General features: G+C 41.3%; 1 protein-coding gene across 3 annotated transcripts in view; it reads left to right on the plus strand.

Moving 5' to 3' along the window:
- dclk2a (doublecortin-like kinase 2a) overlaps positions 1 to 16,157 on the plus strand; it is a 430,953-nt gene that overhangs the window by 275,609 nt on the left and 139,187 nt on the right. For all 3 annotated transcript variants that reach the window (XM_078541257.1, XM_078541259.1, XM_078541256.1), the window contains one exon: positions 9,178 to 9,272. In XM_078541257.1, coding sequence (XP_078397383.1) covers positions 9,178 to 9,272 — 95 coding nt within the window. The remainder of the gene's footprint in view (positions 1 to 9,177; positions 9,273 to 16,157) is intronic.

Genomic DNA, 16,157 nt, shown 5'->3' on the forward strand with positions numbered 1-16,157 from the left:
CATCAAAATGGCATGTTTCCCAGGAATGCATGATTAACGAGGTGCGATTTGGACGATATGGCTCAAAAATCCACTATTGCGTTCTGGGGAAATTCCACCCCTTGTCTCTCTTTGTTCTTCCTACCAAAATGAGTCACTTCATATTTCTCTGCATTGAATTTCATATGCCATTTGCCTGCCCGTTGCAGCAACTTGTCTGTCTTTTGAAGTTTATTGTACACTATCCTTCTTAGAGTTCGCAATGCTTCCCAGTTCTGTATCATCAATTTTGAAAATGTGCCCTGTACACCAAAGTCTAGATCATTAATATATATCAGGAAGAGCAAGGGTCCTAATACTTACCCTGGGGAACTCCACTACAAATCTTCCTCCAGCCTTAAAACATCCATTAACCACTTCTCCCTGTCTCCTCTCACTCAGCCAATTTTGTATCCATGTTGCGACTGTCCCTTTTTATTCCATGAACTATCGCTTTGATCATAAGTCTGTTGTGTGACATTGGCCTTTTGGAAATCTATGTACAACACATCAACAACATTGCCCTCATCAACCCTCTCTGAATTACCTCATCAAAAAACTCAAGCAAGTTAGTTAAACATGACTTTCCCTTAACAAATCCATGCTGGCTTTCCTTCATTAATCCACATTTGTGCATGTGACTATTAATTTTGTTCCAAATTATTGTTTCTAGAATTTTCCCCACTATTGAAGTTAAACTGACTGACCTGTGATTGTAGACTTACCTTTACACCATTTTATTGAACAAGAGTGTAACTTTTGCAATTCTCCAGTTCTCTGGCACCATCCTGAGTCTAAGGAAAACTGAAAAATTATGGCCAGTGTCTCCGTAATTTCCACTCTCACTTCCCTCCTTTGATGCATCTCATCCGATCCTGGTGCTTTATCGACTTTAAGTGCAGCAACCTATCTTACACCTCTTTACCAATTTTAAATCCTTCTAGTGTTTTAATCACTTCTTCTTTCACCGTGGCCTGGTTAACGACAGATGCATAGTATTCATTTAATATCTTAGCTCTGCTCCCTGCTTCCATGCGTAAATCCTCTTCTTGGTCCCTAACCAGCTGTACTCCTCCTTTTACCACCTCTTTACCATTTATATGCCTATTGGAGATTTTGGGATTCGCTTTTATGTTAGCTGCCAGTCTCTTTTCATACTCTGTCTTTGTTTCTCTGATTTTCTTTTTCACTTCCCCCCTGAACCTTCTATATCCAGCCCGGTTTTCCATTGTATTATCCATCTGACATCTGTCATAAGCACACTGTTTCTTTCTTCATCTTAATCTCTATCCCGTTTCTCATCCAGAGAGCTCTGGATTTGTTTGCTCTAACTTTCTCCTTCAAAAGAATATACCTTGACTGTGCCCAAACTATCTCTTCTTTGAAAATAGTTCATTGTTCAGCTATTTTTCCTGCCAACCTTTGATTCCAATTTATTTGGCCCAGATCCATTCTTACACCATTGAAGTTGGCTTTCCCTCACATAATTACTCTTACTATAGATTGCTCTTTGTCCTTTTCCATACCCCACCTAAACCTTATGATACAATGATTGGACAGTTTCCATTATAACTCTGGTTATATCAGAACTATATAAGAGGAATTGCCCTCTTCCATCACATTATGCTGTCAATTCCCCATTGCTGAGTTCTTCATTTTGGTTGTACTATTAAGCTACTATGGCAAATATATGGTCAGCACTTCAGCACAGAGAAAGAATAAAGCTGGAGAATGAATTACAGTAGGCCAGCTAAAAAGCAATATGTTTAGATGAATAATGAGCTGCACACCCCTGGGGACATCAAATGATGGGAAACAGAAGATCTTTGCCTTAAAATTGCAGTGGGTTGGAATAATTCCTGGTTTCACTAACTGGGTTTTGGATAATATTAAATTAATTACGTCACACATGCACAGGAGGAATCCACTTCTCATCTGTAGGTATTGCAGAATTCTTGGATCTGCCACTTGTGTGGATTTTGCAATTGATTAATCACATAGCAACGTGTTATCCACTCTTTGCATTGATTATCAAAGAGTCTGTAAATGCCACAGCGAACAGACTTATTACCAGCAATCCCAACCTTTTGCCTTTTCAGAACCATTAAGCCTATTTAAGTTTATTTATGACTATGACTGGTTACCTGTTATTGCTGTTCCTCATTATAATGTTATAACTCATTTATTCATATATTCCAGGAACATCACCATTACTGAACAATTAGAATGTAACATGGCAAAGCAAGGCAGTCATTAAAATGGATAAAATGTTGTTGTATATTTATAGTAAACTGTAAAAACTAGATTCTCTGGTATGGTTCTGGTTCACGCTGGTTGCTGAAGCATTCCAACACCCTCCCAATCCATCTGATTAAATTAGTGTTCACCTGGTTGAGTGACTTGATCTGCTAGTCTGTCCTGAAGTATGGGAAATGCTTCCACCGCATAACTTGAACCAGGAGTTAAAAGTGGTCCTTTTTACCTTTTCCATTCAGTTTGCATCTTTGTTCAAGGTAGATCTGGTCACAAATACCCATCTGAAAGTACCTTTGCCTATAGAAAGAAGATTAAAATGATACCCAGAGTTTTTTCCCCTTAAGATTTCAGGATATACTGCATAGATTCCACAAATTCCTGCTGTAATTTAGGAAGAAGATTGGCAGAAATCCCGGAGAAGCAGCAAGTGAGGCCATTTCTGTGAATTTTTTGGGGCTCCCGCCAAAGTTACGGCACACTGTCGGACAAGCCCTGTTGAAATCCTAGCTGACTACTTTTTTGAGTTCTCAGATAAAAGTAAAATACTGCAGATGCTGGAAATCTGAAACAAAAACAGAAAATTCCGGAAAAACTCAGCAGGTCTGACTGCATCTGTGGAGAGAGAAACAGAGTTGACGTTTTGACTCTGTATGACTCTTCTTCAGACTCGAAACATCTACTCTGTTTCTCTCTCCACAGATGCTGTCAGACCTGCTGAGTTTTTTCAGCATTTTCTGTTTTTGTTTTTTGAGTTCTCCTTTGATTTTCTTGAGTAAGACCTAGCATCTTTACTATCCCTTTAACTGCTCACTTTAAGAAGCAGATGGTTTTACAGTGTGGGAAACTTTTGACTAATTCTTATCAAATGTTTCAATAACATTTATACTTAAGCTAAAAAGATTTGAGAAAATCCATTAAACTGATCATAACTCCAATCATATTAACAGCTGCCTCTGCTGTATCCCTCCTTTCCACTAGCCCACCAGGTCAAACCTCCTCTTCCCGCTATCCTAACCCTGAATGCGCATCTTTCTCTAGTTTCCTTCCTATCTCCCCTCATGCCCTTTCTGAATTTATCTTGTCCATGAGATACACCTCCTGCTCCCTTGAACCTATTCCCACTAAACTGCGGACCACCCAACTTCCCCTTCTGGTCGTCATGTTAATTGATATTGTTAATGGTTCTCAATTTTCAGGTGTTGTTCCCTCCTCCTTTATATTGGCCATCATCACCTCGGCCCTCAAAACCTCAACCCTTGATCACCCCCACAGTCCTTGTAAACCCCCTTTCCTTTTCAAAGTCCTAAATTCATTCCCACGTTTCCCAGAACTCAATGTTTGAAACCCTCCAATCAGATGTTGCCCCTCCCACAGTACTGAAATGACTATTATCAAAGTGACAAATGACATCTGAAGACACTGTGACAAAGGTAAACTAACCCTGTTCATCCATCTCAACCTGTTTGCAGCCTGTGACGTGGTTGACCGCACCATCCTTATTCCACATCTCTCCACTGCCGTCCAGCCGAATGAGACTGCTCTCATCTGGTTGCAATGCTATCCACCTAATCGTAGCAACCGCTATCACTTGCAATAGCTTCTCTTTTTGCTTCCACACTGTTACCTGCAGTGTCCCCAAGGATCTATCCTTGGTCTCTTTCATTTCTCATCTACATGTCACCCTCAATGACATCATCCGCAAGCACAGAGTTAGCTTTCACACGTACGCTGACAACACCTAGCTCCAGCTCACCACCATATCTTTCAACTCCTCCATTGTTGCTAAACTATCAGACTGCTTATTTGACATCCAGAAGAGGAGAAATTTCCTCCAACTAAATATTGGGAAGACTGAAAACTATTGTTTTCATTCCCCGGTCCAAATTCCATTCTCTAACTACCAGCTATATGCTAGTCCCTAGCAACAGTTTGAGGCTAAACCAGTCTGTTTACAATCTTCGTGTCATATTTGACATTGGGCAGAATCTTTCCCTTGTCATGTGGGCTCAGCAGGGGTGGTTGGGAAGCCGACTGCCACCCGCAATTGAGCCCAGAAGGTGATTTCACACTGGAGGTCCAATTAAGGCCCACCCAGCATGAAACACAAGCGGCAGCACTGAACGCTGCCTGGGTTGGGGGGGGTGGTAATGCAAGGGGGGCGAGCGCGACCTTCACGCATGCACGCTTCAGAGGTGCCTCAGGAAGATGAAGCATTTTCAAAAAAAAAAGGAAATAAATAATGTAATGAAACATGTACCCTTATGTGACTGTCACATGAGCAGGGACATATTATTAATTGAATTTTAAACTTTTTATTTTATTTTTATTTGCTTTAGGAAACCTCATCCCGCTCGTGGATGAGGTTTCCTAAAAAGTGCAAAGGCTGCTTGGCTTTTTCACCTGCCCACCAACCATAAGGTTGGACAAGCAGCGAAAACCTTAATTTAATAACCTTGTTAATGGCCTTAACAGACCTTTTAATTGTCGGCGGGCGCGCTTGCAAAATATTGCGAAACTGCGTGTTGATGTCGGGACGCTCACCCGACATCAGTGCGTGTCATTTTACGCTCAAGCTAAAAGTTTTACCCCCTGAGATAAACTCCTGGTTATGTATTTGTTGCACTTCCATTGAACCTCCCGACTTCTCCCCTGTCTCACCTCACTTGCTGCTGAAAATCTCATTCATGCCTTTGTTATCTCTAGACTTGACTATTCCATTGCACTCCTAGCTGGTCTCCCTCCTTCTATTCATCATAAACTTGAGGTCTTCCAAAACTTGCCTGTGTCTTAACTTGCACTGAGTCACGTTCACCTATTACCCTGTGCTCACTGACCTACATTGGCTCCTGGTCAAGCAATATTTTAATTTTAAAATTTTAATTGTTGAATTCAAATGCCACCATGACCTACCCCTCCCTAGCTCTGTAGTTTCCTCCAACCCCACAGCCCTGCAAGATATCTGCACTCACCTGATCCCAGACTCTTCCCTAAATTTAATTTCTCCACCATTGGTAGCCATGCCTTCAGTCATCCAGGCCCTCAGTTCTGGAATTCCTTCCCTACCTTGTTGCTCTCCACCTCTCTACCTCACTTTCCTCCTTTAAGATACTCCTTCAAACCAACCCCTGTAACCAGAATTTTGATCCTCTGACCTAATATCTCCTTTTGTGTCATATTTTCTTCTATAATACTCCTGTGAAGCACCCTGGAATATATTATTACATTGAAAATGCTATATAAATATAAGTTGTTGCTATTGTAAATTACAAGGACAGGTCATATTCTTGTTTTCCCTTGAGTATAGAGGATTGAGGGGTGGTCTGATGGACATGTTTAAAATTAAAAGGATTTGATAGGATAAATACAGAGATATTAGGGCGGAATAATATGGTGGGGGGGCAGGGGGGCTGACCACCACCCCAGAAACCTCGTTGGCATAGAGCTAACATGCTCTACGTCGACCTGCCGTGCAGCAATAAAGCGCTGTGGGGCTCATTAATGAGGAGCCGAGTGGAACCGTCCTCTGGAGCTGCCAGCCAATCAGGTTGGTCAGCATCTCCCTCAGTCCCAGCAGCGCCAGGAAGGCATTAGTGGCAGCTGTCGGGACTGCAGGTGAGTCATGGAGTCCAAGGTCTCGGATCCCCAGAGCAGGGAAGTCCAGGGTCTTGGCCAGGGAGGATTAGGGGAGGTTATGGAGAGGGGCAATGGGGGGGAAGGGGCTGGGTTTAAGGGAGGGAGCAAGTAGGAAGGAAGGGATGTTTAGTCTAAGGGGGGGCCGCGGCTGCCCTGCGATCGGCAAAGAGCAGCCCCCGAAGAGTGAACCTGTCCTCCTTCCGACCCTTTAACCATTTCAGGTTAAAAATTGGGCTTTCCGTTCCCGCCCTGCTGCCCACGTTAAACATATTATTGCGTGGGCAGCGTATTATCAGGGTCAATAGGCTTGATAAAAACCCTAAAAGCAAAATATTGCAGTATCAAAACCCTAAAAGCAAAATATTGCGGATGCTGGAAATCTGAAAGAAAAAAAGAAAATGCTGGAAAAGCTCAGCAGGTCTGACAGCATCTGTGGAGAGAAAAACAGAGTTGACATTTCGAGTCCATATGACCCTCCTTCAGAGCTAGGCTAGATTGATAAAAAGCCTAATTGATCCTTAATTGTTGATTTAAATATGGCAGATAGGCTGCCGATTGCAGCACCTGTCCACCCCTAGTATTATGGTGGTGAACTCAGGGGTGGGTGGGATGGGCGCCCACCTCATTTTAAGTGTCCCGTCCCACGAGAAACACGCCAGCTGGTGGCATGTAAAATTCAGCCCATTACTTTCTCTGGTGGGGGAACCAAGAACAAGGGAACACAATCTTAAAAATTAGAGCTAGACTATTCAGGAGCAAAATTAGGAAGCACTTTTTCACGGAAAGGGTAGTAGAAATTTGGAACTCTCTCCTAAAAGTCTGTGGATTCTCAGTCAAATGGAGCTATGAAATCTGAGTTCAATACAATTTTGTTAGATAAGGGATTCAGCAAACATCAAGCAATGGCAGTAAAACAGAGTTGAAGTGCAGGTCAGCCATAATCTAATTGAATGGTGGAACAGGCCCAAGGGTCTCAATTTCCTACCCCTGTTCCTAATTTACCTACACTCCAGTGTGCCTGTGAAACTGGCTTGATTGGCAGCTCTGTGCTCAGGGACCTCTTTAGGTTGTGATAAATGTAAAATTCAATCTTTAATTCACTCAAACCACCAGGATACCACATTATTGTAATGAGACAGATGAGGAAATGCCAAGTGGAATCAACACACTTTCCACAATGAAGGAGGAAAAATCTGATGAGTATTCAATATTGTTCTCATAGGGGCTTAAGACTTGCTAGATGGGAAAAGATCAAGGTCCACCCTGTTCGCCTTCTGTCAACCTGCTAGTCACATGATACATTGATAATTGAGTTATTGACAACATAGCAATCAGTCTCCATCTATTAGTCTACAGCAGACCCAGGCATGAAACTTTATTTCTCAGTGGTGGAAAAAGCTTTGGAAATCATGGATGGGGCCCGATTTTAACTCTGTGCAAGTGAATGGGTTTTGAGCGAGTTGAAATTTCAAACAATAGGTCCACATTTACCTATGAAGTATATGACACATCATGCCTCAAATGACTCAAAATAGCCATGAGATGTGAATGGCAAGTTACATAGCAACATTGTTAGAGTTTTAGGGGAAGGTTTTGTTCTAGGCAATGACGTGTGGCAGGGCAAAGAAAAGCAAAAATGGGAAGAAAATGAATAAAGTGTGTTAAAAGAAGAAAAAAAGATGCCAGGAGAAGTGTGATCAACATTGATAAATCTGAAACAATCTTTTAGAATGCTTCAAGAGCCATCAACATCATGTAAACCTGGCCAGTACTTTCCCTCTGGAATATAGCCACATTTATTGTTATTAATCAATAGCAATGTGGTATAAATTTGCTTCAACAGGGAAAGGCACTGATGTTACAGGAGTTCTGGTGGGATTGAAATCAATTTAACAACTTAAGCCTGCAGGATGTAGCAAAGTCTATAGCTTTCAAGGATCATTGTGGGGAGGTGGGGAGGGGTGGAAATCAGCTTGTCATTCCTTGTAGTAAACTATTAGAAGCTAAAATAAATAAACTATTTGAAGGTAAAACTGAATGTTTTGTATTGATTCATCAACGGTTATTTGAAGTCTTTTCCAAAGTTTATTATCTGTTGTTTATTTGGTTTTGGTTAACATTCTGCTTTAAATCACCGCTTCTTTTTATTTATTAAAAGACAAATTAGTCATAATCCCTGCAGTGTAAACTTTTACCTTGTAATTTTTAATTTCAGTTTTTTCAACTTTTGTACCTGTAAAGGGGTGGAATACACTGTCGACCTACTTAAAACATTGCAATATGACCATAATCTCACTATTCACATTACTGATGGAAAATACCTTGGTACGTCACTTGCATTTGATTCACGGAAAGCTGGGCAGAGACCTGTCCATCGCTGATGTTGCAAAATTCTGTTTGTGCTATGTTATGTTATCATATGCTAGTTGATCTCTCACGGCTTTGCTCAGGGACAGATATTTAACCAATTATCTCAGAATCCATGTCTCTGGGTGGAGTGATCAGGAGCAGCATACAGACAGAAAACCTGGAATCACTGGATACAATAGATTCAAAAAAATTATGCTTGATTGTGGTGAGGCAGAGTATTGGAAATTAGACAGGCAAGCAAGGAGAAGCAAATTGTTTTATTTCTCCAGTTACCTTACTGTCAGCCTAGGCAGTGCCTCTAATTTCAAAGATTCTCTTCTGCACCGTGCAAAGAATTTCCATTTTCTTTGTAATGAACACAGAATAAGTTGTGGAAATGGGAATGGTAACTGTGGCAACTTCAAACCGTTAGACAAAAATGGCCACTGCCTTATGTAAATGAAGTTAACTTAAAATAAAATGTTCCAGAAAGTCAGTGGCCTTCACCAGTTGGCTCGTAGCAAATTGGCAGCCTGTTTTCTGCCAAATCTGTTTTTCTTATCTTTTGAAGTTAGTGCAAAAGCAATTGGGCTCGATGTAAAATGGGCTGCAAATTTGCAATGAGTCCAATTTGCTACTGGCAAAGACCAGTTCCGCCCTTAATGTTATTTGAAGTAAACAAATAGCACTGCTTTTAGCTTCAAAACCTGGATGGCACACTGTATTAAATTTTGGGTATTAGCATAGCAAATATAAATGTTGTCCTACATGAAATGAAAGGCCCTGTTATTCTTCAGTTTTTAGCAACATGAAATTTCTCACTGTTCAAAAGAAGCATTGGCTTTCTATCATGCTGATTATGTTGTGGGACTTTCTGTTCAAATGTTCATATTATATAAATTTTATTTTCTATGTTAACAGTAAATGGAACTCCAAGCAGTCAACTGTCAACACCCAAATCTACAAAGTCATCCAGCTCCTCCCCAACCAGCCCTGGCAGCTTGAGAGCTCACAAGGTAAAAAAAAATCCTGTCAACATACTCATAAAAGATTGGCATTTGCTGAAATTCTCTAGTGTCCAAAAAAAAGGAGAGAACGGAGGGAATGTGTCGTTTATGAGAGTTGTCAGCCAAATACAGTGCAGCTTTGTATTTTGGAATGTACAGACATTGTTCCGCTGGTTGTAAGGAGCCTGTGTTTCTTGATTTTCACACTTCTTTTGCCATACAAGTTCTCTAGACAAAAGAAGCCAGAAAGAGGTTCCAGATCTCAAAGAACTCTTCTCCATCATTGCCTACTACCACGTGACTGGGCCTGGCCATGAGTGACTTATCCTCCAACTATCCACCTGTTTTATACCTCTCACTGTTGGTATGCTTGTAACGAGAAACCATGGGGAATTGTGCCCATGAACTAACGTTCTGCCACCCTATCTTTGTGGAGCCTTTCAAAAATAGCTTTGGATGCTACAAGAAATACCTTCTCAATCATTGGTGTTAAAACACATTACTATTGGCTAATTATTAGACCATAAGACATAGGAGCAGAAATTAGGCCATTCGGCCCATCAAGTCTGCTCTGCCATTCAAACATGGCTGATAAGTTTCTCAACCCCATTCTCCCGCCTTCTCCCCGTAACCTTTGATCCCCTTATCAATCAAGAACCTATCTATCTCGGTCTTAAATACACTCAATGACCTGGCCTCCACAGCCTTCTGTGGCAATGAATTCCATAGATTCACCAGTCTCTGACTAAAGAAGTTTCTCCTCATCTCTGTTCTAAAAGGTCTTCCCTTTACTCTGAGGCCGTGCCCTCGGTTCCTAGTCTCTCCTACTAATGGAAACATCTTCCCCACGTCCACTCTGTCCAGGCCTTTCAGTGTTCTGTAAGTTTCAGTCAGATCCCCCCTCATCCTTCTAAACTCCATCGAGTATAGACCCAGAGTCCTCAACGTTCCTCATATGCTAAGCCTTTCATTCCTGGGATCGTTCTCGTGAACCTCCTCTGGACCCTCTCCAGGGCCAGCACATCCATCCTGAGATACGGGGCCCAAAATTGCTCACAATATTCTAAATGTGGTCTGACCAGAGCCTTATAAAGCCTCAGCAGCTCATCCCTGCTTTTATATTCTAGTCCTCTCAAAATAAATGCCAACATTGCATTTGCCTTCCTAACTACCGCGTCAACCTGCAAGTTAACCTTAAGAGAATCCTGGACTAGGACTCCCAAGTCCCTTTGCACTCCAGATTTCTGAATTCTCTCCCCATTTATAAAATAGTCTATGCCTCTATTCTTCCTACCAAAGTGCATGACCTCACACTTCCCCACGTTGTATTCCATCTGCCACTTCTTTGCCCATTCTCCTAACCTGTCCAAATCCTTCTGCAGCCTCCCCGCCTCCTCAATACTACCTGTCCCTCCACCTATCTTTGTGTCATCTGCAAACTTAGCCAGGATGCCCTCAGTTCCTTCATCTAGATCATTAATGTATAAAGTGAAAAGTTGTGGTCCCAACACTGACTCCTGCGGAACTCCACTAGTCACCGGCCACCATCCTGAGAAGGACCCCCTTATCCCCACTCTCTGCCTCCTGCCAGACAGCCAATCTTCTATCCATGCTAGTACCTTGCCTCTAACACCATGGACTGTTATCTTACTGAGCAGCCTCCTGTGCAGCACCTTGTCCTTCTCGAAAGGCCTTCTGGAAGTTCAAGTAGATAACATCCATTGGCTCTCCTTTGTCTAACCTACTCGTTACCTCCTCAAAGAATTCTAACAGATTTGTCAGGCATGATCTCCTCTTGATGAAACCATGTTGACTTTGCCCTATTTTATCATGCACTTCCAAGTATTCTGAAATCTCATCCTTAATAATGGACTCTAAAATCTTACCAACGACCGAGGTCAGGCTAATCGGCCTGTAATTTCCCGTCTTTTGCCTCACTCCCTTCTTAAACAGGGGGGGTTACATTATTCTCCTCCCTCATCCTTCTCCCTAATGATCTCCCTATCATCAATTGGCCCATTCTAGTTTTGGACAAATAAACATTGTTGAGTCCATGATCATTAAATTTCATGAAAGCATTTTATACATTTAAACCAAGGAAAGGAAATTAGAAAGCACTTGAGTAATAATATGATGTTGATCAACATTCTGATTCTTATAAGATGATTTTCAGAAGAAACCAACTCAATTTCAGTTGGTGCGCTTACCAAAGCTAGAACAGATAATACTGTGTTAATAGGGTTCAATGAAGCACTTTAATGTTGCAAAATTGGAGGTTTAATTCCTTAAAATATATGTCTTAGTATGTTTTTTGAATTTCCAGTTTGTATATTGAGTCATTGACAAATTGCATTTCTGCAAACACAAACCTTTGGTCTATAAAGAAGTTCTAGTTCCTATAGCATTATGTTTCCAACACTAACAATGACCCCCTTTAATTCTGTAAAGAAATTGTTAGTTTCATATTTAACAGTTCATTGGGGCTGAAGTTATTCTGTGGTGAAAACACAAAATGGAATTAGAAAAGTGGGTGGGGTGTAAGATCAGGGAGTTCCTACCCTGTCGTTTAGGGAAATGGGGAGAGGAGGGAATCCTGTTGGAATACAGTAGGGTAGATTCTAGGTTTTACCACCTGAATGAAACAAATGGCAGCAAACCTGGTGTAGAGGATCGGACATAGGGAACAGAACTCATTTGATTTATGTACCATTACAATGAATGGATGGAAAATTTAGAAGATCATTTAACTGTGTGCACCTCTCCCCACCATCCTGCCCTCCTCCTTAACAAAGCTTAATGATCAGCCAGTAAAGACTAAAGATGTTTAGATGTTGTACTGCAAGGTGTAAGAAAATCTAAAACAGGACAAATTGTTATTTGCATATTTTAGAACTAGAATCACTATAGGCTGATTATTAAAATACTAAATTAAGTATTTTCATTATTCAAATTGCACAGACTGTGTATGGACAAATGTAATTAGGGTAAGAGAAACTCATACTTTTCTTGGAATAATCCATACCACAGTACTTTTTTTTCTAATCTTTGCTTCCCCATTCTTCACTGTACCATTCTGCAACAAAACAGGTGGGCAGGCAGCTTGTTCCATACCTAAGAGGTGCATAAGAGAGGCACAAGATGATTTTCCATCTAATTTATTGTTTTTCTCTGTATTTATTGTCTCTTTGACAGCACAATGGAGATTGAGAACTCATCATGTAGGGACCTACAAGTGAAAACTTTCATACTGCCATGAATGCACTACCTTACCTCCGTGCCCCTTCTTATTTGCCACAATTTGAGACTGTTTCTCATTGGAACAGTATTGATTGCTCAGTTCCTATTTAGAGTTTGCTGTCATTGACTGTCCTCTGGAGAGTTCATGATGATGAATAGAAATATCAGGGGCTGCAGGAAATCGGTTAAGTGACTCAATTAGATGGAAAGTTGTTTTATGTATTTCATATCAATTAATTAATATGAAAATATTAGCATGTAACATTAAAGGAGAAGGTCAGTAATATAAATTCATTTATAGTTCCCCCCATCATAGAAAATAGAGAAATGAACCCAGGATTTTCCTCTTCTGCACTCAAGCCGATGATTTTCCACCCACCTTATCTTAACAGACAGAAAATCATGAGCTGGCAGGCTATCTTATGAAATTATTAGTTTGTTGCTTTTCAGCCTAGTGAAACCCACTGGGTTTCTGGTCTCCCTTTGCACTGATGGCTGCATAGGGAATCCTGGTGAATAAGTGCAGCATTTCTTTTTACCACTTTGTGTTGCTGCTTCCAACGGAGTCTGCTTCCAAAAGTAGCAGTGCCACCTCTTTACATTATAGAGGTGTAACCAAAATCTAGGCTGCTATTCATGGCAGCACTGACTGTAATGGGGACATTAACTGCAAATAGCAAATGATCCAGTGTTTAAAGAGTTCATATTGAAACGAACAGTAAAGTGTCAAATTCAACTGTACTTCAAAGTATACTGAATTACACAGCACTACAGCTACTTATTATATTCAGTGGAGTTCCTTCCAAGAACATCCATCTGACTGAAAAAAATTGGGCGTGAAATGTAAATCTAGAAAGTGACAGCTCAGGAAACTGGAAACATGTTATTATCAGTGAAAGCATTCATTAGTATTGACATTTAACTGTGTGCTGTTCCTTTGTCTCAGTTTTAAGGCATGGCAGCAGGATATCTTATCTTGATTCTAGTGTTTGCTGTGTCTTTAAATAACTGTTTTGGTAAAACAGTTTGTAAAAAGAATAAAAGATAAATGTCAGATCAACCTTGTAGCATGCAAATGATACTGTGCAACAATCCTACAGTACAATCAAAGAGCCCAGATGACATTATTAACTGTGATACGTTAAGTAAGCCAATGCAATTTATTAGCACTATCTGAAGTACTGATTGTTTTATCACCGATCTGGAGTTTTCTTTATCATGCATTTTTCACCCTGTACTGGACGCCATCCAACCTACTTAATGTCCTGCATGGACAAATTCTGCCAAATTCCCACCACCACCATCCTAAGCTAGTTAAGTAAAAGTTCAGAATAGCAATTCAACCTTTCAATCTGTGCTATTCAAATGTGGCTATTTGCTCGACAGTTGGCATTCTCGCTGTCTAATCATCTCTATATAATTACAGTGGCCTTTAAATTGAAAGTCAATCCATTTGAATTACTGAGCAATTATAATTTTTTTTCACTTTTTAAACATGGCCATTTGAATTGTATTTGTAATTCACTTTATTAAATCATTTTAACTTTTCATGCAAAATATAACTTTGAAGAATGAGCAATAAATTCTATTCTTTTAATCCTCTCATCCACGAAACAGGGTACTATGACCTTTATAATATTAGATTCTCACGCTCAATATCACGTGCCAGGATACAATGATCTTATTATAAAACTACCATAATATCCATTATCCTTTTCTTGGTAATAAGGTGTTTCATAATCACTTTTAGTAATGACTCTGGAAACAGGATAACAGATTTCACTTTAGAGTCATTTTCTTAATTCTACAGTGTTACTACCTTTGTCCAATCCACAAGCAGAAGCTGATTATATGATTCTCCACGGTATTGCCTATATTTAGGAATGGTAGACAACCTCAAATAGGATGACTGCAAACCTCAGCAATTCATAAATTGTAGCATCAACCTTACCTATATTTCACTATTACCTAAAAGTTATTTTATTCCTATTGCAGTCAGTGGACACTACTGATGACCAAATGAAAACACTCAAACTGATGGTGATCATTATTTCACTGGCCGATATTGAAGATTGAGACTTGCTGACTATATGACTGAAATGCTCCCAGGCCTGCCCTCTGCCAATTCCATTTGATTATTGGTAACTAGATGGAACAGAAGATTATGACAAACCCCCAGTTTTTTCCAAATGTTTTGTTCTCTGTGAACCTTCTCTTTGCATTGTGGCTGAGGCTTGGGGCTGGAAAGGCTTAAACTTCCCTTATGGGCTCATGGAAACACACCTGCTTCTCCTGCCCCCTACAGGGAAAGTAAAAATATCTTGGGCAGAATTTTCTGCCTACCGGGCGGGCGGGCCTGACCCAATCTCTGGTAGGCTGGGAGCCGATCCCCGCTGGAGAAGCGGGCCCCGCCATCATTTTAAGCGGGCGGGCCAATTAAGGCCCTCCCAGCGTGACGTCCGGCAGGAAGTGCTATGCGCTTCCTGTGTGGGCAGGGGGGGAATCCCCAAATGCGAGAATGCGCTCTTTCGCGCATGCGCATTCTCGCATTTGGGGATTCCCGAAAGAGCGCACATCTCCCTGAGGCTAAGTGCAGCCTCAGGGAGATCGCTGACAGTTGTATAAACAATAAAAATACGGAAAAAAAAACTCCTTAACATGTTCCCCTCATGTGACAATGTCGCACGAGATGGGACATGTTAATAAATTTCACTAAAACTTTATTCAACTTTTTAAATCCCTGCATGAAACCTCATCCCGCTGGTGGATGAGGTTTCATGTTTTTTCTGAAGCCCGCTGGGGCTCCTGGCCTGCCCGCCAACCTTAAGGTTGGACAGGCAGGTCCTGTAATTGTTTTAATGATCCTGTCAATGGCCTCAATTGGCCATTGACAGGTCGGCGGGCCTGCAGCTGATTTTACACTGCGGGCCCATCTTCCTGAAGATTTAAATGGGGAGGGGTGACGTCAGGGGTTCTGCCTGACGTCATCCCGCGTCATTTTGCACGATGGCGAGCGGGCCCCGCCCCCTGCTCGCCAATGCAAAATTCAACCCCTTGCATCAAATGGCCTCTGCTAGTCCTGCATCGTCTTCCCACTGTCCTCAGATAGTGGGAAGGTCACAACAGGTTTCGTCACTCAGACCATGTGAGTGCCATTAATGCCCAGTAACACCTTCGGGCCTGTCTTTGCATATTTAACTAAGGACACCGCAAATTTCAGGTGGTTGTCCTTCCCACCGGCAGGTTAAAATTAAAGGTGACTGGATCCATATGGAATTTTGGTGGAAAGTCACCCAATCAATTTTAGCTGCCCATGCGTTCAGTTTACAACAGGTAAATAGAGTTAAAATTTTCCCTATATAGTTTACTGGGGGAGGAGACTCCGTGAACATCTCCATCCTCAAAGATGGTGGAGGCCAGCACATCCACTACAAAAGTTAAATCTGAAGAACTCACAACCATCTCCAGCAAGAAGTGCCAAATGGATAATCCATCTCGGCCTCCTCCTGTGGTCCTCAGCATTAAAGATATGAGTCTTCAGCCAATTCAATTCACTCTACATGAGATCAAGAAATGGCTGACGGCACTGGAAGAAGCAAAGGCTATGGGCCCTGACAACATCTCGGCAGTTGTACTGAAGACTTGTGTTCCTGAATT

Source organism: Cetorhinus maximus, chromosome 1, assembly GCF_964194155.1.
Source record: "Cetorhinus maximus chromosome 1, sCetMax3.hap1.1, whole genome shotgun sequence".
In the NCBI taxonomy this organism is placed as follows: domain Eukaryota; kingdom Metazoa; phylum Chordata; class Chondrichthyes; order Lamniformes; family Cetorhinidae; genus Cetorhinus; species Cetorhinus maximus.